Here is a 27,390-nt window from a genome sequence, read left to right on the forward strand (position 1 = left end):
TCATGCCCACCTCGCGGGGTTAGAAACAATAACTCAAAGCACAACAGCGCCCTGCTGGCACATAGAACACACGCGCTAAAGCTAACTTCCTTCCTGTCTGCCCAAAGGTGACTGAAAGGTGGGATGAGCAAAGAAGAGAGAGAGAGAGAGAGAGAGAAGAGAGACCTGTTCCCAAAGGAGCTCATCTGCTGGGCTTTGCTGGGGAGGGAGAGTCTTCGGAAAAACAATGAAGGAAGCTGCTATACATGAAGGCGGTCATTTTTGAGCATTTTTGTGCTTTTTGTGTTGTGGGCTGTGAGTGTGCGTGCGCGTGTTGTGTTGCCAGGCACACTCTCCACATGGGCACTGAAGGAGTCCTGATGAATTGGAGGTGTAACATCAGGTCATCAAGCAGAGAAGCTGAGAGAAGAGTAGAACCTGCAGGGCCCTCGCCCGACCCCCCCCCCCCACCACAGCGGAAGCCCCCGAGGGGAAGACAGAAGGGTGAGGGCAGGGACGGAGCGGGAAGGAACTTGCGCAGCTAGGAGACTCAAAGAGATGGGAGGAGCACGTCGGAAGGAGGGAGCAGGCTGGGCAAACCCCCCTGGGCTGGGCCTTCCCGCTCCCCGCCCCCCCCCCCCAACAGGCCGCATGGCCAGAGGGGAGGAGGAGAAGGGAGAGCTGTTTGCAGAGAGCGGAGAGCGGCACTTGCTGCGGAGCAGGTGCGACAGGACGCGGGCCAATTTCCATTTGTTCGGGGCAAGGCAGGAGCCTCCAGCAACAGGGGCTGCTGCATTGATTTGCTTTCGTATCTTGAAATGCAGACTTTTAGGGGACCTAGAAAGAAATCCTAACTCCTCCCACGCTCAAGCTAACGAGGAAAAGTGCTGTAGATGACTTCGCCCAGCTACCCTGTGCCAAACAGCAACTCTGGAAACCCAGCCGCTCGCGGCCATGTGACGCAGCTAAGGCGGTGCCCTCGGGTGGGTTCAGTTACCTGGAAAGAAGGGATGAAGGATTTGGGGCGGCCCAGCATCTGACAATACTCGAAGATTTCCGTCCTCTGGATAGCCTCAGTTGTTGCAAATTTCAAAAACTCTTGACTACAGCCAGGGAATAACAATAAAAGAAATTGAGGGGGGATTGGGAGGGAGGAACTTAAATCCTAGTAGACAAGCACCAGCTGCATCCGAACAAGGTAGATAGAGTTCCTGCCCTGGGCTGATCCCTGGGGCGACTCCAAGACGAGAAGAGACTGGGGACCTCCGGAGTGAATGTTTTGCCTCCTCTTTCTCCTCCTTCTTGGGGCTGGGGAAGGAACAGAGCAGAGCCCTGCACCAGAAGTGCAGAAAGGGGGGTCCTCCACCTTCTTTGCTGGAGGGTCACCTAAGGCAAACTGACCTTCCTCCTCCTCAGAAGGGCACTAGGCGCTGCTCTTTAACATGCTGAGAGCTCACCTTAGTACCCTGAAGGCCTAGAATGTGCATCTATGCAAGGCCACTCCTGGCCCCAACAAAACAGCATAAGAGGGTGCTCTCGAGAGCACCCAGAAAAGAAGGCATGGCCAAGAATGGGGACAACAGCTGAGCCAAAAATCAAAGGACAGTCCCTATGCTGGGTGTTCATTCAGCCAATGAGGCAGTGAGGAAGTGGGCTGGCCAAATGTGATCCCAGGGGCTACCAGACCCCTCCACGGGCCCTGACGGCTTGGCGTGCTTCTTAATCTTGATCACCATAGGTTATCTCCAGAAATGTCCTTGTACCATATAAACATAGGAGGGAGACGAATTAACCCGTGCACATGTATTGTCACATTTGGCACAGGTGGTCTTCTCTGACAAGCCCACTACATGCTGTCAGAGACCACGACCCAGAGAGAGCTGGCCACGGCTGTACATTTCCACAGAGGTAGGCAGTTTTGCCCGACAGTTGAAAGGACTTCACAGCCTCACAGCCTGGATTCCAAGTCCCACGTGACCGCACACTAGCTGTGCTATCTTAGATAAGTTATTTAACCTCTCTGTGCCTTGGTTTCCCTCCTGTATAAAGTTAAGATTAAACATATACTTTATTCATAGGATAAATTTGTACTGATTAAAGGAAATAGTGCAAATAAAATGACTGGCACAATGTAAGAGCTTAGGGTATGTTAAGTATTACGGTGGGGGCGTGGCGGGGGGGGGTGGAGATCCAGAACATGGAGAACTGCTGGGAAGCAAACCGATCTTTTTTGTCCATTTACTCATTGTCTACAGGCTTATTAAGATCCTTCCGTGTGAAAGGGAGTCTGGGAGGCTCAGCTGGTTAAGCGTCCAACTCTTATTTCAGCTCAGGTCATGATCTCGCAATTCCCTGAGTTCGAGCCTTGCATCGGGCTCTGCGTTGATGGTGCGGAGCCTGCTTGAGACGCTCCCTTTCTCTCTGCCCCTCCCCCACTCGCACTCTGTCTCTCTCAAAATAAATAAATAAACTTAAAAAAAAAAAAAGATCCGTCTGTGTGAAAACGCTAACGTTATGGCCAACGAAGAATAAGTAACAGGCTCGACTTTGAGTAGCTTGTGCACCGTCAGTGTAGGGGTGTAAGGAGTAAACATAAACTTCTTGCAATTTCCAATTCTGCCCAGGGCTGACTCTGAGACAAGCCCAGGGCTGCCTAATACAGAACCTCAAGCCACCCCGATCGATCGCACTGACAGTTCTTAAGAGATGATGTCTGGTCATGGAGCCAGGGCGCCACCAAGTGGTCAGAAGGGGGCAATACACCGCAAAGATCCACACGCAGTTTTGGGGAGCAGGGCTGGGGCCTGAGGCCCCCTGGAGATGTGATGCGGCTCCCACCGGGCACACCTCCCTGCCCAGATCTGTGCAGAACAGCCCCAGAGGAGGGGAGCAGCACTAGGTGAACTGCATACAAGAAAATGGAAAGTAGAGCCATGAGACCCAACAAGGCCTCCCTCAAACAATTCCCTGGAAACCGTCCTTCCCGTTCCCTTTCCCCCAGGAGACCCTACCTGTGGCTACTGCCAAGCAAGGCCAGATGATCTGTCTTCACGGTGTAGTGGCCGAAGGGCACGTGAGCCACGAGGTAGCAGAAGTGGGCTGCCTCCACCAGCCCCTTCCCAGCTGCAGGAGGAGGAGAGCAAGGCCCAGTTACGGAACATGGCTGTGTGGGGACCCACCACCGGGGTGGGTGGGAGAGAGATGGCAGAGGGGGCTCGGGGTCCGAGGGGAGAATCCTAGGGGGAGGGAAGGCCAGAGTCGCTGGCCCTAAACCACACTGTCCCCTCCCACCAGCATTTTTGGCTTCGGACATTACATTTCAATTCTTTTCAGCCAGAATACATCACTGATTCGTGTTTTCCTAGTATATTCGTGATTAGGAATTTTCTAAGCATTTTAAGTCCTTCCTGAGGGTGAAAAGAGAGCAGATGCCTACACCTGAGCAAAGAAGTAGCTGTTTTTAAATTAGACTCCTCGGGGGCACTAATGCTTCCTCTGCTAAAATCAAACAATAGAAAACTTTTCGCAGGGCTCATAAAAACTACCAATAATGACCAGCCTGTTCCCATTTTCAGAATGTTCTCCCATACATTTTCCATTACCTCAAAATTGAATTAATTCAAGTAGGTGACATACTCAGCACAGGGCCAGGTGCCCAGGAAGGACTAAACAAAACCCGCCTCCCTTTCTAACCATCGGCCGCTGACCCACCTGCCGTCTGACTTGGTGCTACCTTGCACATCGCTCTTTTCCGTGTAACAGAGCAATATTTCACAAAGTTAACAAAGAGTATCATGATTTCTAGGCATTCAGCCCCTTGACCAAATTTGAGAACCTCCGGTCTGGAACATTCTGTAACCCTTAGTGTTTATAAGGCAACGTTCACTGAGAGATAATAAAGGTAAAGCCTACACAATTACTCAGGGTAGCTCAGGCAAAAACAGAAGTTCCTCTCCGGCTGAGCTGGGTCGCCGTGCGGCTAACCATAACAAGAGGCGAGGTTCCCTGTGTGTTAGCTCCATCCTGGGGGGATTCTGACCAGGGATAGAAAACCAGCTGCTGAGGGGAGCCTCCGCAGCAGCCCAGCCCGAGTCTCAGGGGCCTGGACTGCATTGCAGCAGAAAATCTGGGAAACGGAGAGACAAGAACGACACTCCTTTCTCTGGAGTTTCCGACCCCCAAACACTGAGGCCCCTGGGTCAGAGGAAAGCCTGAGGCACAGCCGCAGGCCCTGCCCAGAACCTAAAAGCCTGAGGATAGACGTGTAAAGTGGCCTGGACACAGCCTAGAGGAGAGGAGGGGGCAGGGCTGGCTTCTGCTTACCCAGAGTGTCCCCCATGGTGACAATTGTGCGCTGATGCAGCTCCAGGTCCCCGCTCTGATTTGACAGAATCACGGCCAAGTGAGGCCTCCAGTCTCCCCACTGCTTGTCCCCACAGCACTGGAAGGCAGCAGACAAAATGGAAGATTTACTGGCTGAAGGATCACGGGCCACAACGTGGATGGAGAGCGTTGTTGTCTGTCTCCTGGTTTCGAGGAGTTCGGGGAAGGCCGGCTTCCGCCACCTGCATTGCTGCCAGTCACTGATTTCCAGATCTCCTTTTAAAAAGCAAGACTTGGGGCTCCTGGGTGGCTCAGTCGGTTAAGCATCTGACTCCTGACGTCAGCTCAGGTCATGATCTCACGGTTCATGAGTTCAAACCCTGCTTGGGTTCTGCACTCACAGGGCAGAGCCTGCTTGGGATTCTCTCTCCCTCTCTCTCTCTCTGCCCCTCCTCTGCTCTCTCTCAAAATAAATAAATAAGTAAACTTAAAACAAACAAACAAACAAACAAAAAGACAAGACTGCTGGAAGGATGGGCAGGCAGACAGACACGGACGCATACATGCATTCGTAGGAACCTTAGGCGATAGGTAAATAAAATGACACTTTTGATCACTTACTGATTTTCATATTTCTTCCTGGTACCCCTGACCCCAACAGCTAGGGACAAATCCAGAAAAAGAAAACAAAACAAACCCTGATGTTTCAGTGGGAGAAGGAAGACCAAACATCCTTGGCTCATATGAAGAATCCACATTAGCCTGTTAGAAGTCAGGGCAACACTAGGCCCCTTAATACCTTACCAAATGGCTTGTGTTTTCTGGTTTTACAAAGGCCTTTCACACACATGACCTCAGTTAATTTTCACAACCCTATTAAGTTGAATTCCCATGGCTGGAGAAAAGCAGGCCAAGTGGCCCAGCCCCACACGCAGTCCCTGTTCATCTTGCTCCCAGCTGTGGGCTCTGCCCGCTCCCTCTGGTGACAATGCAGGGGCAGCAGAGCTCCACCAGGGGGCAGCAGGGTGCACACAGAACCCTGGAAGTGGGGAAATGCCCCACACAAATGGTGGGGCTTGGGCTTCCCTTCTCCCGAATGAAGGGAATTTTAGGACAGGAAATATCTATAAAGAAGCAATATAACATCACAGAAACAACCCAGGCCCTGGATTCAACTGGCATCCCACCTTTTTACTAGCTGTGTGACCTTGAGCACGTTTCTCAAAACCTTTTTTCCTCATCTCTTAAGTGGAGATCATAATATGAGTTATATTCTACATAACAGTTATTGTTGATAATGAAATAAGATAGCTAGGTAAAGCACATAGCATAGTGCTTTGCACTTTGTTTGCCCTTTATAAATTATACATAGGTGCATATACACAGATGTACACACACACACACACACACACACACACACACACACGGAAGCCCAGCAAAAGGAAGGAGGTGATTTGTAGACCAGTCCATCTTCCAGTTTGTTATTGGAATGGGTAGAGCAAGAGATTGATAGTAAGAGCTAAGATTTGGAAGTCAAAACAATCCCTAATTATTTGGTCTTTGTAGTTATCCCCAGGAACAAAAGATGCTTTATCCAACTCCATTTTATAGTTACTCTTTGTTTATCTGGGCGATGCAGTGTGAATGAGGGTGATGATGATGATAAATCACAAGAAGAGCAGTTCTTACTCACTGCACTCTGGCCGTGAACCATACCCGCTGCTAGGCGTTTCTCCTAGAACGGTCACACGCATTGGGTACTATTATTATCCCCGCATAAGCCAGGCCCTTTCTCGCTCTAACGAAAGGAACGCGCAAAAGAAAAATCCTTGCTGAAAAGAACAAACATTTAGAAGTCATTCTTCTATCTCTTCCCTAGGTGATTTGAAAAAAATCACTGTAAAGCAGACGTATGGAGAGAAAGAGTGTGCAAGAGAGAGCATACACCTGACTAACTTCAATGGGTCAAGCATGGTCGTTGATCTGTTCAGATATCCTCTCTCCTTTACTCTTCACAATAACTCTCTTGGTTAGGCATCAAAATGCCCACAAAGAGGAAAACCTGAGGCTCTGAGATTAGGTAACAAAGCCAAGCTCACAGAGCAGCAAGGAGCAGGCTCTGGTTAGACTTGTGATAGAAGCCTACATCTGGGTTTTCTGGCTGCCGTGTCTTTTCCACTCATTCCAAGTAACTAACAGCCAGCCTTTTCCTGGGTGCCAGATGCTAGGTCACTCTCAAACACTGAGATCAAATACCGCCTTGGCACATCACCTCCTGCTCCTCGGTTTTCTCACCTAAACACAGGGAACATTTAGTTAACTCTACCACTGCAGTGAGACCCAGTGGACCATACGCTGATTACATAATTTCCTGCATTTAGTGCTTTGTGACATGATGCACCGTCATGGCGGTGCGTGGCATTCCGCTGAACTGTGAGCACTCCATGTTCCAGTATAGCCAGTGGGTTTGATGATGGGGCATGAAAGTCATCATCTCTCTTTTCCTTTCTAGGAATCGTCCCCAAGCAATAAGAAGAACAGAAAAGCAAAAATGTGAAGTCCATTTTCATTAAAACTGGGTGACAGCAAAAACCCAAACTTCAAAATATAAGAAAAGGCTGCCAAAGGTAGTGGAAATTGAACAGAGTGCAGGAGGGAGCAGAGAGAGAATTCCAGAAGGAGAGGATCCCACAGCCATCTCTGCCAATTTAGGAGAAGGAAAGGCTACACAGATACCCACAGAAAACTCCAGATCGTGTGGGAAATGCCAGATAGCTTGCAATGTGGCCCTGGCCCCTCCCCAGCACAAACCTACCAGAAACTACTGGCCCAGGGAAGACTCAACTCCTGTCAAGGAACAAGCACAAAATCTGTACAAATACACTGTAAAGATAGAAGGAAGGAAGTAATATGAAAAACTAATGGACGGTAGAAAGGACATTCACTGGGAAAATGTTACCACAAAACAAAGAGATATCACCAAACATTTCATCACGAATTTAAGTAAAATCACGAAACAATTTCTTCTATGAAGCAAGGGCATTATCACTAATGCTAAGTGATAAGAGCTCAGGAAGAAGACAATGAACAACAGGAAGAGGCCAATGTGACCCGCAGAGCTCAGGGAAGAAGTGAGAGAAAAATCAGAGACATCAAGGTAAAACTCGCACCAAAATTAAGAGACAGTGTCTCTTTCATCAATATGGAAACACAGGAAGGGACACATAGGATGGCAATGAGAAGAGCAAAAAAAAAAAAAAAAAAAAGAAGAAGAAGAAGAGGAGGAAGAAGAAAAAGAAGAAAAGGAAGGAAGGATGGAAAGAAAGAAAGAAATTTTAATTAAAGAGAATATAATCTGTACATGTATATGTATATAGTTCGTATCTATATGAAATGTGCACATATGGAATTCCTGAAAAAAAAATAATAATGGAACAAAACAAATATCGAAGGATATAACGCAAGAAAACTTCCTTGAACGGTAAAATATGAATACACGTATTAAAACAGTATGCTGTGTCCCAAGAAAAAAAAACAAAACAAAACTGCCCTGACAGCACCAATACATCCTGGTAAAGTTACTAGACTTCAAAGGTAAAGAAGGATACTTTGGGGGAAAAAAGATATTTCATAGGGAACTATCAAGCTGGCCTCAGACTTGAGCCATCTCCAACTCTAGACAGCATGTAAGACCAAATATGTCCAACTTTGCAGGATGGATGTGCAGTGGGGGGAAAGAACGGTGGCCTTACTGCAGGAAGCCTGGGGACAGTCTGGCTCTCTCGCTATTCACGCACACTGAGCAGGCAGCTATGGTATTGTGAAAATGACAAGGTTTTTGGAATCAGACAGACGGAGCCAATCCTGGCTCCACTGCTCCTCGCTCAGTGATCTATGGTCATATGACACCTTTGCACCTTAGTTCCCACCTCTGTAAAACGGGGGTAGGAATTCCTTCCTCTGTGTATTAAATGAAATCATATGAATGAATTGGGCCAGGTGCAATTACCACTTATTTTTAATCTTTAAAGTCATCACCTCGTTCCTGAGCTGTCCCCACCGCCCCCCCCCAACCCTTAGGACACTGGGGTATTGAAGGAGGTCTGTCACAAAGAATACCGTGGCTGCCTGTGGGATCCTCCCCGACATGAACTGGAAGAGGGTCTGCAGTGGGTCATTGGACGCCAGCGTGCTGGTAAAGCTGCGGAGAGAGACGACCGTTAGTGGGGACCAAGCCGAGAGAGCCTTTGACCCATTGCCAGCGGGGCAAACCCCCCGTAGATCTCTATTTGACTTCAGCAGCCTCTTTCGGAACATGAACTTCTCTTTGCTTTTCTGCCGCGCCTCTGCTTGGCTCCCACTTTGGGGGGATCGTCAGGATCTTGATTCCACCCCAGATGGGGCTCTCTGTTGGGGGGTATTTTCTGCACTTTGGCACTGATGCCCCAACTCTCCAGTAACCATTTCTATGGGTCTTCTTTGTCACGGAAATGCCCCACATCTCAGAGATCCCTAGAGAGCCCCAGCAGTTAACCCGAACATCTTCTCTGCGGGCCCCTCCTACCCAGTCACCCTCAACTTCCAGTCCCCTGGAGCAGTTCCCCTGGTGCCACGCCCACAGCCTCCAGGGCTGGTTTTCTGGCTCGTGACTAGCCTGGGTCTTTTACTCACATGCACTAAATAGCCCTTTTCAGTAACCAAAGAGGCGTAGAACAGGGACCAGAAATGATCTTCCTGATGACAAACCGTGGGATATGCTTAACAAGGATATAATAAGCTCTAGAGCTGATTTGAGATTTAAGCATACTCAGTAAGAGATATTTTTCACAATTCACTGGGCCCCATCAAAAATCAATGGCCCAAGGCAAAAATCTGTCGCAGAGATGTATGCTACAATGTGGGATTGTGGGATGTTCATTTCCAAAACCCAGAGGAAAATCGTCCCTCGGAACAGGCTTTATAGGACGGGGGAAGAACGCGGTCTTTTATTTAATAGCACCCTTGCCTCGGGAGCTCAGAGCGCTTATCATAATAAAACTCCAGGGTTCCTCACCATCCTGAACATAATGAAGTGCACAGAGGTGTTACCAGTCCCTGGGAAGACTGAGGGTTAGAGTAGAAGAGAGACTCCACGGAGGCCGTGGTGGAGAAGGGTAGTGTGGCAGCCTTGAAGGGAGGTACCATCTTCTCAGCCATCTGCCCGACAGCCAATTTACGGCCAATTTAAACTTAAGTCAAGCTGAGAGGCTCACAGCTTCACAGCTTCGGCTAACACAGGAAGATGAACATTTTGAGGGAGCATCCTTCTCACGGTCTGATCCAAGCCTGCCCCTTATGGGAGGGCCCCCCGGCCCTCCCCACCCCTACCACATGTCTATCCCTGCCAACCCACAGATCTGGCTGCAGCTGGAGGGGCTTACTCAGGAACCCTTCTCCAGCACCCCCCCCCCCCATTTATTCCCCTCATTCCAAACTCCTGGCTATGTGGTCAGCCTCCATTCCTGTCTCATCCTGGTTTGGGCATTCTTCCCGGTCTCGGTGTGCTGGCATGATCTCTGACTAAACACATTCCTTCAGTCTCGTCATGTCCCCTGCCCTAGATGAAGACTTCTGCTTGTAATCCCCCGTCCTATAAAGCCTGTTCCTAGCACAGCTCCTGCTCCCCCATATCCCGACCTTCCTCTCAGCGCCCACATCCCCCACTGCAAGACTCAGTGGTAGACAGCTACTAACTCTCAGACCCAAAGCTCTGTCAGTTAACCCTAAGTGGTCACCTATTCCCTCACTGATGGAACTATCTAGAACAGCCCCTCCCAAAGAGAACTACCGGATTGCAGAAACCCATGCAATTTTTGGAAACTCAGACCCTGAGAAATATTACTAAACTGAATATTTAACATAGCAGGTATAAAGAATGTGTCCATGTCTAGGTTGTAAGAATCTGGAAAAGTGATAATGCTAGGTCCAGGTCAGAAGAGAAAAACTGGAAGGATGCTTGATGCGTGGGGCTTCCCAGCACATCCTGCATTTGCCTCCCAACACTCCCTCCCTTGGCGGGCCTCTCTCTGCTCTCTGCTCCTTAGGTCTTCTTTGCCAGTGGCCTGCTCACCCACTCATAACCCAGCTGTAGGTCCTTGGGTCCATCTTGCTGGCGAGGAACAAAGCGTGGCCCCACAAGTGGTTCTTCATGGCCCACTCCAAGGCTTCCTGAAAACAAAAGCACGTCACAGTCAGCATGGCCCTATTCACCTTCCTACAAACAACAAATGTCGATGGTTGGGTACTGCTGCCCTTGAGCTGTACAAGCTGGGCTCCCAGGAAGGCTCGGAGCCTCATCTGTGAGAGGGACAAAGGAAGAGCGGGTGCCTATTTCTCTCTAAGATGACCCTTCTCCAGCCTTCACTTTATCAAATACATTCTGCTATTTCATCATCTGCCCCTCAAACGTAGCTTCCAGTCAGCCTTAGCTCTTTAGCAGAAGTCACATGATACTTTTACGAACCTAAGCACCGAACACGAGAGAAGCACCGCACCCCAAGGACTGAGTCTCAAAGTACAGGTAGCAAGATGACATTCATGGGGGCGTGTTACAGGAACGGTTTCTTTTTTAACAACTGTGGCAGAGACTGTTAGCTCCCCGCCAAAAGCCATTGCCCCCTTCCTGGGCAAAGAACTGCACCGCATTTTCCCGCCTCCCATGCACCTAGAAGTGACTGAGTTCCAGGCTCTACAATGGCAACAGAAATGGTTATATTGCATCCAGATCTGGTGCATAGAAGTCCTGTGCCCGGTCCCCCATGCCCTTTTCCCCATCTGGCTGGCTGGAATGAAGATTGGCTTCTCATTCCACATGGACTATATGCTCAGATGGTACAGCCTCCTCCATGCCTTGAACTACTTTGGGAAGAAGGGCTGACCCACCGTTCTGCTCACCTGCCCAGGATGCCCACATGAATAGAAAGTAGCTGCTACCATGTTTGAGCCAGTTTGCATAGCAGTCGACCTGCCCCACCTAATATTATAACTAATTGCTCGTTAACTGTCAAGTGCTTGTTATCTATCAACTTCATGTGCCAAATTAATGACACCGTTAACTTGGTGAGATGGGTTAGAGGCTGTAAGTTTTAACACACACACACTCACACTCATCTTTTCATTCAATTTTCAGAATTATATACTTGAGGTTTTGACCTGGTATTAATAATTTCTTTAGTGCCCTCAAATAATGCGATTTTTTGGACAGGAAGTCACTAATGAGGTAACTCCACTTCCAAGCACAAATTTCCTTGATCATCCTGACATCTCCCATGCTATCTTATTTGAAAAGGGAGAGAACAAATTTAAACAACCACCATTAGGAAATTCAACTTCACGTCCACTACAAGCAAAAATGACATGAGTTACTCTTTACATAGGTTAAACTAATTCACAACAGTATTTTTTTTTATAAATATAGCTTTTCTATTTTTTCAATTTATTTTTGAGAGAGAGAAAGTGTGAGTGAGCAAGGGGCAGAGGGAAAGAGAGAGGATCCCACAAGGGGCAGAGAGAGGGAGAGAGAAGGAGAGACAGAACATCCCCAAAGAGGGCTCCAGCTCACCCAATATGGGACTCGAACTCACAAACTGTGAGACCATGACCTGAGCTGAAGTCGGATACTCAACCTACTGAGCCACCAGGTGCCCCCACAACAGTATTTTTTTAAGGGAATTACTAATAATTGGTTGGGAATCACCACTTTGCTCAAAAATTTGCATCTCCCGAAATATAATTTAGGAATAAGTGGACTGAGAACTTACATTGAGGATATTAATCTGACACAGTGCCAGAAATGAGACCCCAGTCAATATTAATACAGGTTTTAAAGACATTTTGGTCTCCAGTTCCTCATGAACCACTCTGAGCCTCCAGAGTACTCCTTCTATCCCCTGCTCACCTCTGGGGCTATAGGTATGGCAGGTGGTGCAGTGGATGGTCAGAAGCCCAAGTTCAGACATCAGGCTGCCTAGATCTGAACCCTGGTTTTGTTACTTACTAACTCTCCTCATTTGTCAGTACATAAAACAAGAATAGAACGTAACCCACAGGGCTTCTATGAAGATAAATGAGACAATGCATGTAAGATGTTAAGTAAGTGCCTGGTACATAGAAAGTATTTTTTAAATACTTGCTTTTGGGGCGCCTGGGTGGCTCAGTCAGTTAAGTGTCCGACTTCGGCTCAGGTCACAATCTCGCGGTTTGTGGGTTTGAGCCCCGCGTCGGGCTCTGTGCTGACAGCTCAGAGCCGGGAGCCTGCTTCGGATTCTGTGTCTCCCTCTCTTTCTGCCCTTCCCCCATTCACACTCTGTCTCTCTCTCTCAAAAATGAATAAACATTAACAAATAATAATGATAAATAAATAAATAAATATTTGCTTTTGTTATTGTTATTGCTATGGTCATTACTTAATCTTTCTTAAGGAAAGAGATTTTTACTGATTTATTTCTGTATCCCCCACAGGATTCAATGCCTTAGAAGTTGTGGCTGTTTGACAAATGTTTACCGAATAAATAAATTGTGAAACTCCAGCTCCCTACTATATAGTGAACAGGGGGATGGTTATCATATGATCCCACTAATTTTCACTGAATATCATGTCTACCACTCATTTAAAATATAATATCACATGAATGCAGGGTATTATATGTATAAGTGATTAATTACTGGGTTCTTTTCCTGAAGCCAATATTACACTGAATGCTAACTGACTAGAATTAAAAAAATTTTTTTTCAACGTTTATTTATTTTTGGGACAGAGAGAGACAGAGCATGAACGGGGGAGGGGCAGAGAGAGAGGGAGACACAGAATCGGAAACAGGCTCCAGGCTCCGAGCCATCAGCCCAGAGCCTGACGCGGGGCTCGAACTCACGGACTGCGAGATCGTGACCTGGCTGAAGTCGGACGCTTAACCGACTGCGCCACCCAGGCGCCCCAAGAATTTAAATAAAATTTTGGAAAAAATAAAATAAAATATAACATCATATACAGATAAACAGAGATTAAAGATTCAAATGTAAAGGTGAAGTCACAAAAGTATTTGAACCTTATTTTCATAAATTAGTTTTAAAGTAGGAAAGCCTTTCTAAATATCACCCCACAAAAGTAATTTTGTACAGAAAGTCCTTAAAAAGTAAAGAGCTCTTACAAATCAATAAATAGAGATCAAACACCCAACAGAACAACGTAGAAGATCCATGACAAAATAATTCACAGATTAGGGGCACCTGGGTGGCTCAGCCAGTTAAGTGGTTAAGCGTCCGACTTCAGCTCAGGTCATGATCTCACAGTTCATGGGTTTGGGTCCCCCATCAGGGTCTGTGCTGACAGCTCAGAACCTGGATCCTGCTTCAGATTCTGTGTCTCTGTCTCTCTCTGCCCCTCCCCCACTCACACGCACGTGCATACTCTCTCTCTCTCCAAAATAAATAAATATTTAAAAAATTTTTAATTCACAGATTAAAACATATTCAACTTCATTTATTTTTTTTTAATTTTTTTTTCAACGTTTATTTATTTTTGGGACAGAGAGAGACAGAGCATGAACGGGGGAGGGGCAGAGAGAGAGGGAGACACAGAATCGGAAACAGGCTCCAGGCTCCGAGCCATCAGCCCAGAGCCCGACGCGGGGCTCGAACTCACGGACCGCGAGATCGTGACCTGGCTGAAGTCGGGCGCTTAACCGACTGCGCCACCCAGGCGCCCCTCAACTTCATTTATAACAAGAGAAAAGGAACAACTCCACTAAATTTTATATATGTGTATATATATATATATGTATATATTTTTTTTTTTAACCTTTCAGATTGGCACATATGAAAAGCTTAGAAACACTAAATTGGTAAGAGTAGAGAAACAGGAACTCTCATATATTGTTCATTGAGTAATTGGTACAACCTCTAAAAAAGGCAATTTGTTGATATTTCTCAAAATTTCCAGCCATGTACCCTTTGACTCAACACTTCCATTTCCAGAAGCTATTCTAGAAATCATATGTATATTCTCCTACACGGCAAACGACATTGGTCCTTATCACAGTGCTATTTGTAGTAGCAAAAGACTGTTAATAATCTGTCAATCTATCGGGGTTTTATTAAATAAATTATGATTTATCTTTAGAAATCTATGCAGCCATAAAAATAAGGAGGAAGACATTTATATATTATAAAGAACAGGGTTCAGAAAAATGTGACCTGAAGGCCAAATTCAGCCCACTGCCCATTTTGGTACAGCCCACAAACTAAGAATAACTTTTCACATTTTTAAATGATTGGTAAAAAATTAAAGAAATGATAACACTGGGGCACTTGGATGGCTCAGTCAGTTAAGCGTCAGATTCTTGATTTCGGATCAGGTCATGATCTCACGGTTGGTAAGTTGAGCCCCCCGCCCCCCCATTAGCACAGAGCCTGCTTACGATTCTCTTCCTCTCCCTCTCTCTCTGCCCCTCCCCCATGTGCCCTCTCTCTCTCTCTCTCTCTCTCTCTCTGAAGATAAACTTAAAAAAAAAAAGGATAACACCTCATTACACATGAAAATTATGTATAACTCAAATGTCTATGTATATAAATAAAGCACAGCCACACCCATTCATTTACATATTGTCTGTGGCTGCTTTTATCAGACAATAGCAGATATGAGTAGTGGCAACAGAGACCCCATGGCCTGCAAAACCTAATATACTTACTGTCTGTCCTTTTACAGAAAACAACTGCAACCATGTTATAGAGTGTTTTCTAGGATATTTTGTTAAATGGAAAAAGGAAGGTGAAGAAATGGTATACGGGAGCGCCTGGCTGGTTCAGTCACTAGAGTGTTTGACTCTTGATCTCAGGATTGTTAAGTGTGAGCCCCATGCTGGGAGTAGAGCTTACTTAAAATAAACTCTTTATTTTTTTATTTTTTAAACTAAAATATTAAAAAAAAGAAATAATATATGGTAAGCTATAAGGAACAAAAGGAGAACATAATCTTACATGCAGAAAACATCTCTGGATATTTTAGAGACAGCCTGTTTTAGAGACAGGCTGAGAGGGTGGGGGCATCATCTCTTCTCTTACATGCCTTTTATCTTTTGAGTTTTGAATCATAGTGATTCAAATTGATTTCAATTATATATTCCAGTATTTAAACTCTCTTTAAGACTTCTGTAAAATGTGAGTTCAGCTTCAAAATTAAACAAGGCATAAAAAAATAGGTAAGTATATGAGGTGATTAATGTTATTCACTCCATGGGGAAAATCGTTTTACAATGTATTTGTACATCAAATCATCGCATTGTGCACTTTAAATATCTTGCAATTTTGTCACATATACCTCAATTAAATTTTTTGAATAAATAACATAAGAATAAAAATCATCTAATTTACATATCAAAAAAACAAGGCATCTCTTCATCTGTTGAATTAAAGTATTCAATATTGGGAGGCATACCTGAGATATAGCTGGTGAGGATAACGTTTATAAACAGACTTTCTGGAAACTAATTTAGTGTATATGTGAAGAAGCTTTTAAAAGTGCGTACCCTTTAACTTATAGTTCCATTCTAGGAATCTATCCTAAAAAAATAAGAAGATAATCCAAAGATTTATATAACAAGATGTTCAAATTGTGTAATTTATAATGGGTGACAAAATTATAAATAGCCTATATATTCAAAAACAGTGAATTAGATCAAAAAAATATTTAAAATTCATATCATAGAATATTGTCCATTTGTTAAAATGGTATGTTTTAATACCAGGGGAATATTATACCATATAATCTTAACTGAAAAAGTAGAAATAATGCATATGTAATTTAATTCTATCTTTAATATATGTGCATAGAAAAATGCTAGAATTAAGTATATCAAGATGTTAACAGACTTTTTTTTTTTAATGTTTATTTACTTTTGAGAGAGAGCAAGGGAGGGGCAGGGAGAGAGGGGGACAGAGGATCCAAAGCAGGCTCTGTGCTGAGAGCAGACAGCCAGATGTGGGGCTTGAACTCATGACCTGTGAGATCATGACCTGAGCCGAAGTCGACCACTTAACCAACTGAGCCACCCAGGCGCCCCCAGATGTTAGCTTTTAATGGTAAGGCTATATAATTTTTTTCTTTGCACCTTTCTGAGCTTCTTAGGTGCTATAAAATGAGTATAAATTACTCCTATGATTGGAGGAGGGGTGAGTGATGGGGGCGTAGTTACTTTTTAAAAACAAGCATGGAGGGACACCTGGGTGGCGCAGTCGGTTAAGCGTCCGACTTCAGCCAGGTCACGATCTCGCGGTCTGTGAGTTCGAGCCCCGCGTCAGGCTCTGGGATGATGGCTCAGAGCCTGGAGCCTGTTTCCGATTCTGTGTCTCCCTCTCTCTCTGCCCCTCCCCCGTTCATGCTCTGTCTCTCTCTGTCCCAAAAATAAATAAACGTTGAAAAAAAAAAATTAAAAAAAAAAAAAAAACAAACAAGCATGGAAGGGCCACACCTGCCTTCTTCCTGCCGTAGTAGAGCAGTTTAGTGAATTTCTCTACGATCTGTGCAGGCGTCTCCACGCTGGGGGGAATCTCCCCGGTGAGCAGGTTCGGGGTCCCTGAGCTCAGCACCGGCCAGTCCTCGTCGGTCAGGTTGATGAGGTTGGCCACTGGCGGCTGCCTCTTGTACTTCTCCAGCTTCTTACAGTCTTGCATCAGCAGCTCCGCGATGTCAGATCCCACCATGGACTGCGAGGCAAAGAGGGTCATCCTGAGGGAGAAGCCTATTGTCCTCGGGCCGGCAGCCCCTGCTGAAGAAGGAGGGCACCAGAGCACCTGCCGTCTTCATGAGGAGGTCAACTTCCAAACACAAGACAGCCCTTTCTTGGACTATTGTATTTCACACTTCAGCTTCACTCTCTCATGGTGATTTTCTGCCTGTCAGAGCCACCAAGATTACCAGAAATAGGCCCACTCTTACAGTTGTATTATGTGGTTGGTGCAGTAACCCCAGGCCAGGGAGAAGGGCAGAGAAAAGACCATCTTTAGCAAACTGCGTTGACATCTGAGCAATTTTTTCCCACTTAGGGCCATTTGTTGCTTCTTTAATATTATCTTTTATAATCATGTCATAAGCCGAATCCTCTCTATCCCTGAAAGACTTAAATTTCAATCCGGCCTGCACCTGCTCACCCGTCGGAGTGATAATACTTTACCCCATTCTGTCGACAAAGGAGAACCAACAACTGCCACAGTAGAGCTGAGTCTCTGCTCCTCTGTGTCTCAGATTTTCGGCTCTGAGCTGCTTTCTGCTGGCAAAATGTCATGATGTCCACCTTGTGTACGTCTTCCCTATGGAGAGATTTCAGGGAGCAAAGGGTGAGGGGCAGACTCTTTCGCTGCACAGCACTGCAGGCTCCTTGTAGGAGGGAGGGTGCTAGCAGAGGGTGGGGGGACTGAGATAGAAGCCTGACAACCCAGGGTTGGGGTACTGAGTCCGTAGTTTCCTTGATGAACAGAAAGGGACTTCAGAAATTCTCTCACACACCCTCCCCATTTTACAGATGAGGAAACTGAGGCCCACAGGGTACCTGCCCAGGGTAGCAGGCAAGGGCACAGACTTTGGAGTCAGACCACCTTGCGTTTAAATCTAGCCTGCCACGTCTCACCTTATAAAACTACCTCCATATAAAAGGAATTAACAACGTATATTAAGTGCTCAATAAATGGGCAATGTTATTTGCTGCAGGTCGTCCAAATAAAATCAATCAAATTGGGACCAGCACCCCCAGTGTCCACACAGCCAGCTCAACGTTCTATCCCCCATCTGTATACCTGTGTGTAAGAAATAGATTTGACACTCACTTTTACTTGAAGGAACCGTCAAAATACTGTGGGCTTTTCTTGGAGGGGGAAGCTTCAGGATAAGTTTATAGAATAGCGATGATGATACATAAAGGGCTTCCATATGCATTATCTCACTTGTGTCTCAAAGCCACCACTTAAAGTAGGCACAACCAGTGTTACATCATTTCCGAAAGAGAAAACTAAGGCTCAAAGAAGATTAGCTGATCTGTCTGCCTGAGACCTCTAGTTAGTAGGATGCGTGGGCCAAGGACCCAGCTCCTCTTGACTCCAGCCAGGACTCTCTCCACCAGAGTGCCCTAAATATTTATCAGAAACTTGACTAAGAATTTAAAAGCAGTTCTAGCTCAGTCCTGCAGAGGGCAGACTTGCACACTGTCCAATAACTCAACACAGACTATGCTAGTCCTCTCTAGAAAAAGGCAAGAATTTTTTTTTCCACTGTGATCCACTTGTCTATGATTTCCCAGGCTGTGCTCCACTTTTCTGCCAGTACCTGTTAAGTGCGGAGAATGTTAAAACCTCCTACCACGTAGCTCCTGCAAAATAGAACTGTTTTCAGATTTTTAATCTTAATTTTTCTTTCTGCCCTTCAGCTAGCAAATTGTTTGTCAAAATGGCCCAGGCCACATTTGTCTCAATCTTGTTGCACAGAGTATTCTACTCCAAGGGGGATAGGCATTTTCTTTTAAGGAAGCCAAGAACAAATCCCCCAAGTGCTGATCTGGGCAGGCAGATTTTGTAAGTTCAAAAGCCCTACTTGGCAGCTCATAAGATAATTTACCTGATCAGGGGTCCTGAGAAAGTCCTCATCTCTTCTTGTTCTTCAGAGTCACTAAGAATAATCTGGAACAAAAAAAAAATCCTATTTGGTGTCCCAGACTATATCCACCCAAAGCCCCTGTCAGTCAAGTCCAATATCAGAACCCAAGGCTATGGCCCTGGGCTGTGGCTCAGTGCCTTGTAGAGAACACAGGAGGACAAAAGCGAGTTCTCCAGTTGTCGAAAATGAGCCAATAGCATCTCAGGAAAAACACAAATCTCGCATCACTCCTTTGAGAGAAGATCCCTACCTTTCTTTCACAAAACCACGGAATGCCTGATTCAGTTCCCCACAAGGGCACCCCATTCCTGGAGATGTCCAGACTCAGGTCAAGGAAAGCAGAAGGCAGAATGCCAGCTTTCCGGGACACAGAATCTCGTTTACCTCCATGCTGTGCAGTTCAACAAGGGCCGTCTGTCCATCACTGGGAGAGCTGGGACCCACGCGCACCAGCTGACCTCCTGGCCCAAAGCTCACAGGCACATGAGAGATGTAGAACTTCATGGGTGCCTTGGGACCAGCTGCTGAGACAGCCTCTGACCGACAAACACAGGTGGACACTGTTAGCATTACTGCTGCTGCTTTACTTTAGAAGTACACCACCGACTTATTTCTCTCCAAATTCCACCTGGGCCAGGATAAGACTCAGGGCAGGTGACATAATTAGAAGAAGCCCAGGCGGGGGCATCTGGGTGGCTCAGTCAGTTGAGCGTCCGACTTCAGCTCAGGTCATGATCTCATAGGTCATGAGTTCAAGCCCTGCATAAAGCTGTCTGCTGTCAGCACAGAGCCTGCTTTGGATCCTCTGTCTCTCTCTCTCTCTCTCTCTCTCTCTCTCTGCCCCTCCCTACTCACACTCTCTTTCAAAAATGAATAAACATTTACTTAAGAAGAAGAAGAAGAAGAAGAAGCCCATGCTACAAGTCAGATTTAAGCCTCTCAGAATATGTCAGAATATAATGTAAAAATCTGCTGGTTTGGTCCAAATGGCAAAACACCAGGCCCCGACTCCCAGCGATGGCGAGAGGCTGGGGACTCTGGCTCTCATAGTCGAATACTCATGACATGTATCCTACATCCAGACAAAGCAACTATGCTTTGTGGCCTGCCCTTGCTTTACCAAACTGACTCTTGCCTTCACTTTCTTCACGTGTTATACAAAAGTACATCTGGGCGCCTCCCCACCCAGCCTGATCCTGATGCCTTTAAGCCGGGTTCCCTTCCAAGAATCAGCTATGATGCAATCTCCAGTACAAGAGAAAAGGTGAGAAATGGAGCCACAGTGGCCTCTCTGCCCAGGAGAAACTACATAAGTAAACGGGGCAGCCGCAGTCCACTCTTGGAAGTACAGGGGAAGGGTGACTTTCCAAGAGGTTGTCACCCAGCCCTCTTCTCACAAGACTCAACCAGTTGCTTAGATCATGGCAGTACCCACCAGCCTGAATTGGACTCCAAGCTGCCGACGCCACGGGATCGTAGGGCTCCGAGTCAGCTCCCATGTACTGACTGAGTTCGTAGGCGCTAGAGCTGAGACCAGACTCATGCTGCCGGAGAAGGCTGGACTCATTGGCCAGCGATGGCTGGAAGTTAAAGATAATAAAAACACACAGGAAGGATCAGAAGCACTTTCAGAGAAATGGTCCTCTCGAGTGTTCCTTCAAAGCAACAAAATTGAAACTTTCAAATAAATACACCGCATGGTGGATGTGTTGAAAGGAAAAAAAAGTGATCATTTAATTGACAGGTGTTGGCTAAAAAAAATGAATTAAGGCCTAGTGGGAAGAGTGTAGGCCCTGAGGCCACGGGACCTGAATTCAAATCTCAGTTTTGTCGGGACGCCTGGCTGGTTCAGTTGGTAGAGCATAAGACTCCTGATCTTGGGGTTGTGAATTCAAGCCGCACTCTGCATGTGTCTAGATTACTTAAAAATAAAAAAATAGGGGTGCCTGGGTGGCTTGGTTGGTTAAGCGTCCGACTTCGGCTCAGGTCAAGATCTCACGGTCCGTGAGTTCGAGCCCCGCGTCGGGCTCTGTGCTGACTGCTCAGAGCCTGGAGCCTGTTTCAGATTCTGTGTCTCCCTCTCTCTCTGACCCTCCCCCATTCATGCTCTGTCTCTGTCTCAAAAATAAATAAACGTTAAAAAAAATTCTTTAAAAAAAATAAATAAAAAATAAAAAAATAAATCTTCAAATCCGTTTTATCGATACCTAGCTGCTGTGACCTTGGACAAATGATTTAGGCTCTCTGATGATACCATGGGCATATATCACATAGGCTGTACCCTGCACTGGTAAGCCTTAGGTATACAGGAGAAAATGTTCTCAAAAATCATACATATCTAATCGTGGAAAAAAAATTGATATAAGACTGTCAAAAATCAATAGCTTGTCTCTGCAGTATCTTTGCAACTTTTCCAAAAATCTAAAATTATTCTAAAATTAAAAGTTTGTTTTTAAAATATATAAGAACGCCATTGTGTGGCCCAGCTGGTATAGGCAGTAAGATTTCAGAAGCGAGCCCTGGAAGAGTCAAGAGAGGTTTCAAGCTCTGCTTTTCAGACCGGAATTCGGAGAGTCTAGCAACTCCCCACTTGCTGGGTAAACCAAATTGCCAGTCCACTGGGGTACCGGTGACAGCCTCTCCTCTTTGCCAGCACCTCAAAGTGACCTGGGTGACATTTCCTGATCCAGCCACACACACACACACACACACACACACACACACACACGCCAAAGGGTCAGATCAGGGCCCCAGGAAGGCAAGGAAAGGAGGAGGTATGAGTGGAGGCTCCGTAGAGAGGGGACGATGTCACCGCTCAGACCTCTGGCCACTGGCCACCCCCACTCCCAAGGGCCCTGCCCTGCCCCTATTTCATTGTCTGGTATGATGCACTGTCACAGTCCACCAGCCCCCGTGTCCCTTCAGATTACCTCATTCTTCTGCGTTCCCGTTAGCAGACTCTCCGGAAACAGGTCCCCAGGCCTCTCCGGCCTAGTGTTAGAAGCAGGACTGTCTTTATGGGAGTTCCGACTCTTGGATCTACAGAAAATCACAGGAGCAGGTGAGGGGGGTCCTGGGCAAGCCAGCCAGAGTGAGCTACAGACTTCGGCTGCAGAGCGTGGGCAGTGTCAGGTGGCCTGTGTGCCATAGGGAAGAGCATTGTCCTCCCTCGGCCACCCCAATCTATCAATACCAGAGAAACGGGAGCTCCTGGGTTCCACAGGGCAGTTACTGGAAGTAACCCAAACGCTGTGGAGAAGGGCTGGCCTCTGCAGCCTGACACCCTGCAATGACTCAAAGCAGAGCAGCTGGGTTGGTGAGTTGGTCAGACACGGTCAAGGCACCGGGCCGAAGGACACCAGAACAGGTGTTTGTGTAAAATGCTCTTCTCTGCTCACTCCTTCCCAGGGGCTATCCCATTCTCCGCGCACAGGAGTGGGCAGAGGAGAAACAGCCCAGCCTCGGGCAGGACCCGATTTTGCAAACTTCGGCCAAGCCGCATCTGTTCTGAGGCCAATAAGGAATCCAGCCTCTCGTGTAGGGTGGACCTCAAGTAACCTCGCAGGACTCAGCTGACCCCAAGTTTGGGAGCTGCCTCTCAGAATTAAGACTCCACTGACAGCTGGCCTGGGCCACCCTGGGCTACTCCCACAACCCCGTGGCCAGAGTAGAAGCAGACGGGGGTTCTGGAGACGGAGACGAGCACCCGATTCCATAGACTTGCCTAACATAGTGTGAGTTTGGCTGGATCGTGTTGAGCTGGCCTCTCCTTTCACACTTACAGACTATTCTGGTTTTCGTGATGATGCTCACTGAGGTACTTTTGATCTCGGTGATCTTCCTGCCACATGTAAGGACTCTCTCGCCTTGGCACTGCACCCTCAGAGAAAACAAGATCAAGACAGGTCATTTCCCATTCCTAAAAGTTTAGGAAGACAGCAGCGAGCTGTGAGGCTGAGTCACCGGAGCACCAGAGACATAAAAACACGTTTGCCAAATTGAATAAAATTGAGACGTGAGCGCTAACACTGGGAGTCAACAGAACGCTCCTCAGTCCTTCCTGAATCAACCACCTTGGCTCCATACAATTGTATCATCGTGGGGATCATGTGTGCGCGTTTTCAGTTTTGAAACAGATTTCTCTTTGCAGGCAGGTCAGAAGCTGCCATCGACACATACCTAAAGCCTCAGTATCGGCAGAGTATAAATTCCTGTGGGTGCATATCGGCCACCCTCAAGGTAAATGACGGTCAGACTCATCCCAGCCCAGCCACACACTTGACAACGTCATTGTTAAGAACTGACTTCACTGTTACTTGGTCAGAGACTGTAATCGTGGCTGTAACGAGGAGTGGAGGAAAAAACGCGGACGAAGTACAAACTAGCCATAATACTGGTAACGTAATGATAGTTTCAGGGCTATCACTGACACATACAAAGGAAAATGACTCCTTTCTGTCTCTTCCCCTCAAGACATCTAGCAGTAGTGTCTTTGCTGGGGCCTCATCTGGCCAAGGAAGAAGTGGGTGAGGACAGGGGTTCTACCTCAGCCAAGTAGGATGGCCAAGACTAGCCTCTGAGCACGCTCTGTCTACCAGATCAGCTGCACCACCCCAAAGGCTCTTCGGAGATTATTCCATACCTCTTTCTTCCTGTAGCTGCTGCGGGGGTCTGTGGTAGTAATAATCTCCGTAAGCATATTCTTCCCTCAGGGTTGGAGAATGATAGCTCTGATACGGATCCTCAATGCCTGGCCTAAAATATCACAAAGGTCAGTCATTCAAGGATGAGTGTGGTAAAAAGAGAAACCAATGGAGGACTTGACAAACTAAATAACTTCAGAGGACAAATCTGTGACCTCAGTCTAGAACCCGCTTTAAAATGGCAGTTAATTCTAGATCCTATAAACAGAAGATCCAGCATCAGCAGGAGGAGGGCCTTTATTTCAGAACAAGGCTGGGATTTTTAGAGCAAAATCAAGTGTCTCATTCTCTTTGATTTCCCCTACTCCTCAAATACATACATCCAACAATACATGATGTTATTTTAGAAAACCCTGCCCTGAAATTATCTTAGAATACCCCTTCCTGCGGCACCTGGGTGGCTCAGTCAGTTAAGCCTCTGACTCTTGATTTTTGCTTGGGTCACAACCTCGCGGTTCCTGAGTTCGAGCCCCATGTCAGGCTCTGTGCTGTCAGTGTGGAGCCTGCTTGGGATTCTGTCTCTCTCCCTCCCTCTCTCCACCCCTCCCCCATGTGTTCTCTCTCTCTCTCTCTCTGTCCCTCTATATATCTGTCTCTGTCTCTTTCTCTCTCTCTCAAAATAAATAAATATGCTTTAAAAGAAAAAAAGAATATCCTTTCCTGAGATGACTGTGTAGGTACCCAACACACCATTGTAAGTCCCATGCATATTACAGATGGAAATGAGATGAAGAAGTCACATTGGACTCTCTTAAATCTGACTGCTTTCATTGCCTCTGTCCTCGACATACCTTCTTTGAGAAGTCAACAATACAAAACAGATTGAGGAAAGAATGTCACATTGTTAGTCTTTTTATTAACTAATAATTCTTTAATATTTCATGGAGCAAAGGCTTACAGTAATCGTCATAATTTCAACCCGAAATCTGTAGGCAGGTAAATACCACTCCACCTGGAAAAGCTGAAGTAAAAGATACATGACTTCCAATATTCCATAAAATATTAAATCCTATGTTATCAATCAGGATTCACGAACAGGAATTCCAGATTCTCCTAGCATTACCTCACGGGGACCTCTTCATTCTGAACTTGGAGACTACAAGCTTCTACCTGCTTTCTCTCAGGTCAATTTCATTTTTTAAAATGTTCCCATTTATTCATCCCATGCATATTTTTTCTGTATGCCAGTCACACCCTGAGTACTGCTCTAGGCACTGAGTCTCTTCTTGGTGCTGGTGGTGTCAGTGCAAACAACACTGAGAAGTGTTTACAAGGAACTCTAAGACGAACTTTTCCATAATCTACCAATATTGCCTTTTGCCATCCCCGAGTCAAAGGGTCTCATCTGCTATCTTGGATCCACGATTCTCTCTACTTTCAGCCCTGGCCCCAACACCCAGTCACGCTGTGATTGCCTCTTTAAGAAGCCCCACCAGAGAACAAAAAGGAGGGAAGTACTATTTCCAGTTACCTAAATCCAATTTGGGAGGGGAAAGTGTTTGGCAAAGTCAATGTAACAGGGTGGAGAAGGAAAAAGAAGAAAAAGAGGAAGAGTAAAAGGAAAAGGAAGAAGGAAGAGAACGATCTACTGAGAAGCACGTAGGAGAGCTGGGTGAACTCCAAGCGTGAGAGCCATACCTTGAATACAACTGACGGGGATAACCACCTTCATAATAGTCAACTCCCAAAACAGGCTGACGCCTTTCCCCAGGCCTGGATGCATAATGGGGCTGCTGGTGGTCCGTCCTGGGGTCCTGCTGCGGCTGGGGGCTCCTGTGCGTGTCTTGCCACTGATGGTACCTCTCTCCATTGTACCAAGAGCAAGGAACGGGCCGATGGTTTCCATCTCTCTGAAGCCCTCGGTCTGGATCCTTTGATGGTGCTGTGGGCCTCCCCCATGGCTGAGGTGGCCACTGAGGAGCCCAAAATTCCATCCTTGACCCTCAGAATTTCCCTCGTGTTTTTATTCAGTTATGTAATTATTTTCTGTTCCTGCAGACAAAAAAAAAAAAAAAATCATCATTTTAGGCTTATATCCAAACATGATGATTGATTAGGTTTTCTGAATAAAGCATCTACAGTCCTCAAAATCTTTTATCTGAAACAAAACACCTGGGCAGTGATATAGAGATATCTGGGGGAAAATCTCAAGCAGACACATGAAATAAATAACAGGCTAGACAATTATACTGATGTTGCTTTAAAAATTAAAAAGAGGGGCGCCTGGGTGGCTCAGTCGGTTGGGCGTCCGACTTCAGCTCAGGTCACAATCTCGCGGTCCGTGAGTTCGAGCCCCGCGTCGGGCTCTGGGCTGATGGCTCAGAGCCTGGAACCTGTTTCCGATTCTGTGTCTCCCTCTGTCTCTGCCCCTCCCCCGTTCATGCTCTGTCTCTCTCTGTCCCAAAAATAAATAAAAACGTTAAAAAAATTTTTTTTAATAATAAAAAAATAAAAATTAAAAAGAATATTTGGAGCAACAAGAGGTGTAGGAGGCAGGAGAGACAGAGAACAGTCATAGATAAAGCTCCAAAACATCATCAAAGTATCCCAACTAAATACATGTTTGTTCATTTATCCCCACCAGCAATTATTCATTCAACAATTACCGTGGAGGTCCCCTGCTATCAGAGAAATGAGTGCGCATAGAGACAGGCCAGAGTTTAAATCCTAACTCTGCCACCTATTAGCTAGTTCATTTTTTTCAAGCTTCAGTTTCCTTGAGAAATGGAATGGGGACCGTAACGACTCATTTGCAGGGTTACTGTCAGAGTCAGTGACAACTTATGAAAAGTACCCAACACACTGCCTCGTATACAGTAATTGTTCAATGAAACAAGTAGCTAGTGTCTGGTATCAGAGATAACATTAGGGCAGTATGAATGGATGCAGACATTTCCTAAACAAAAAGAAGCTTAAAGGGATCTCAAGAGACATCTTTTCCGAATCCTTAAATTAACCTCTTAGAAGAACTGGGCCCTATGATATGGCCCTGCCTGCCCTTCCTCTCAGGGAGACGAGTTTGGGATTGCTTTCATGGCAAGCCAGAAAGCCATGTCTCAGTGATCTTCCTGGCTGGAGACTTTTAAATCTGGAGGTCTCCTAGCATCAAACTAATTTTCCCAACTTATCCTTCAAAATGAGAAATGGCTCTGAAGACATACTGCCTTCCAAGTTCCTCCACCCCGTGTCACGGAGAAGAACCTGTATCCAGCTGCCTCCAAAGAGAAAGCACGTGTCAGCCCTTACTGGTGACTTGGGGATTCTCTTATGGAAGGAGGATATATTACCTCAATCAGACCTCATTTTTTCTCTCCTGGGAACTGTTTTAGGTTGAAAGACTTGGATCAAATATGGTTAATTTGCTCCCACTCCTGAAACTCCCAGCCTAATATAAAAAAAAAAAAAATCATATCGGAACAAAAGGTCAAAGGGTATATGTTGAAATCAAGATATCGCTCTGCTTGAATGCCATGGAGCCAGGGTCCACAGCTCTGAGCCAAGAGCTGTAAGCAGAACATACCAGAAGAGCAAGGCACAGAAGTGCCTTCCACCTCAGACCTATCACAGCTCAGAAAAACTCCCACCTTCCTTCCTAAAGTGTCAGCCCCCTCCCTTGAAAACAGTCAGGTGCAATGAAAGCTTTTTCCAAAAAATCCCAGCAAAATCCAAGTGTCCCAACACAGTGAAAGGGCACCTGGGTCCTCCCTG

At 46.2% G+C, this 27,390-nt stretch overlaps 1 protein-coding gene across 7 annotated transcripts in view; it reads right to left on the minus strand.

Annotated features, from left to right (window-relative positions):
- Window positions 1-27,390, minus strand: part of SEC16B (SEC16 homolog B, endoplasmic reticulum export factor) — a 56,502-nt gene that overhangs the window by 13,302 nt on the left and 15,810 nt on the right. For 5 of the 7 annotated variants that reach the window (XM_045048652.1, XM_045048651.1, XM_045048653.1 and 2 more), the window contains 14 exons: window positions 25,321-25,674; window positions 23,622-23,734; window positions 22,762-22,852; window positions 21,910-22,018; window positions 20,415-20,559; window positions 19,364-19,515; window positions 18,941-19,002; window positions 17,508-17,643; window positions 16,810-17,040; window positions 10,412-10,509; window positions 8,422-8,503; window positions 4,303-4,420; window positions 2,991-3,102; window positions 977-1,082 (listed from right to left, as the gene is read on the minus strand). In XM_045048652.1, the coding sequence (XP_044904587.1) occupies window positions 977-1,082; window positions 2,991-3,102; window positions 4,303-4,420; window positions 8,422-8,503; window positions 10,412-10,509; window positions 16,810-17,040; window positions 17,508-17,643; window positions 18,941-19,002; window positions 19,364-19,515; window positions 20,415-20,559; window positions 21,910-22,018; window positions 22,762-22,852; window positions 23,622-23,734; window positions 25,321-25,616 (1,851 nt within the window). In that variant the 5' untranslated portion in view covers window positions 25,617-25,674. Of the gene's footprint in view, window positions 1-976; window positions 1,083-2,990; window positions 3,103-4,302; window positions 4,421-8,421; window positions 8,504-10,411; window positions 10,510-16,809; window positions 17,041-17,507; window positions 17,644-18,940; window positions 19,003-19,363; window positions 19,516-20,414; window positions 20,560-21,909; window positions 22,019-22,703; window positions 22,860-23,621; window positions 23,735-25,320; window positions 25,675-27,390 lie in introns of those variants that run through there. The other 2 variants (XM_045048654.1, XM_045048655.1) reach the window with 2 other exon arrangements.

This window comes from Felis catus, chromosome F1, assembly GCF_018350175.1.
Source record: "Felis catus isolate Fca126 chromosome F1, F.catus_Fca126_mat1.0, whole genome shotgun sequence".
NCBI classification, from domain to species: Eukaryota; Metazoa; Chordata; class Mammalia; order Carnivora; family Felidae; genus Felis; species Felis catus.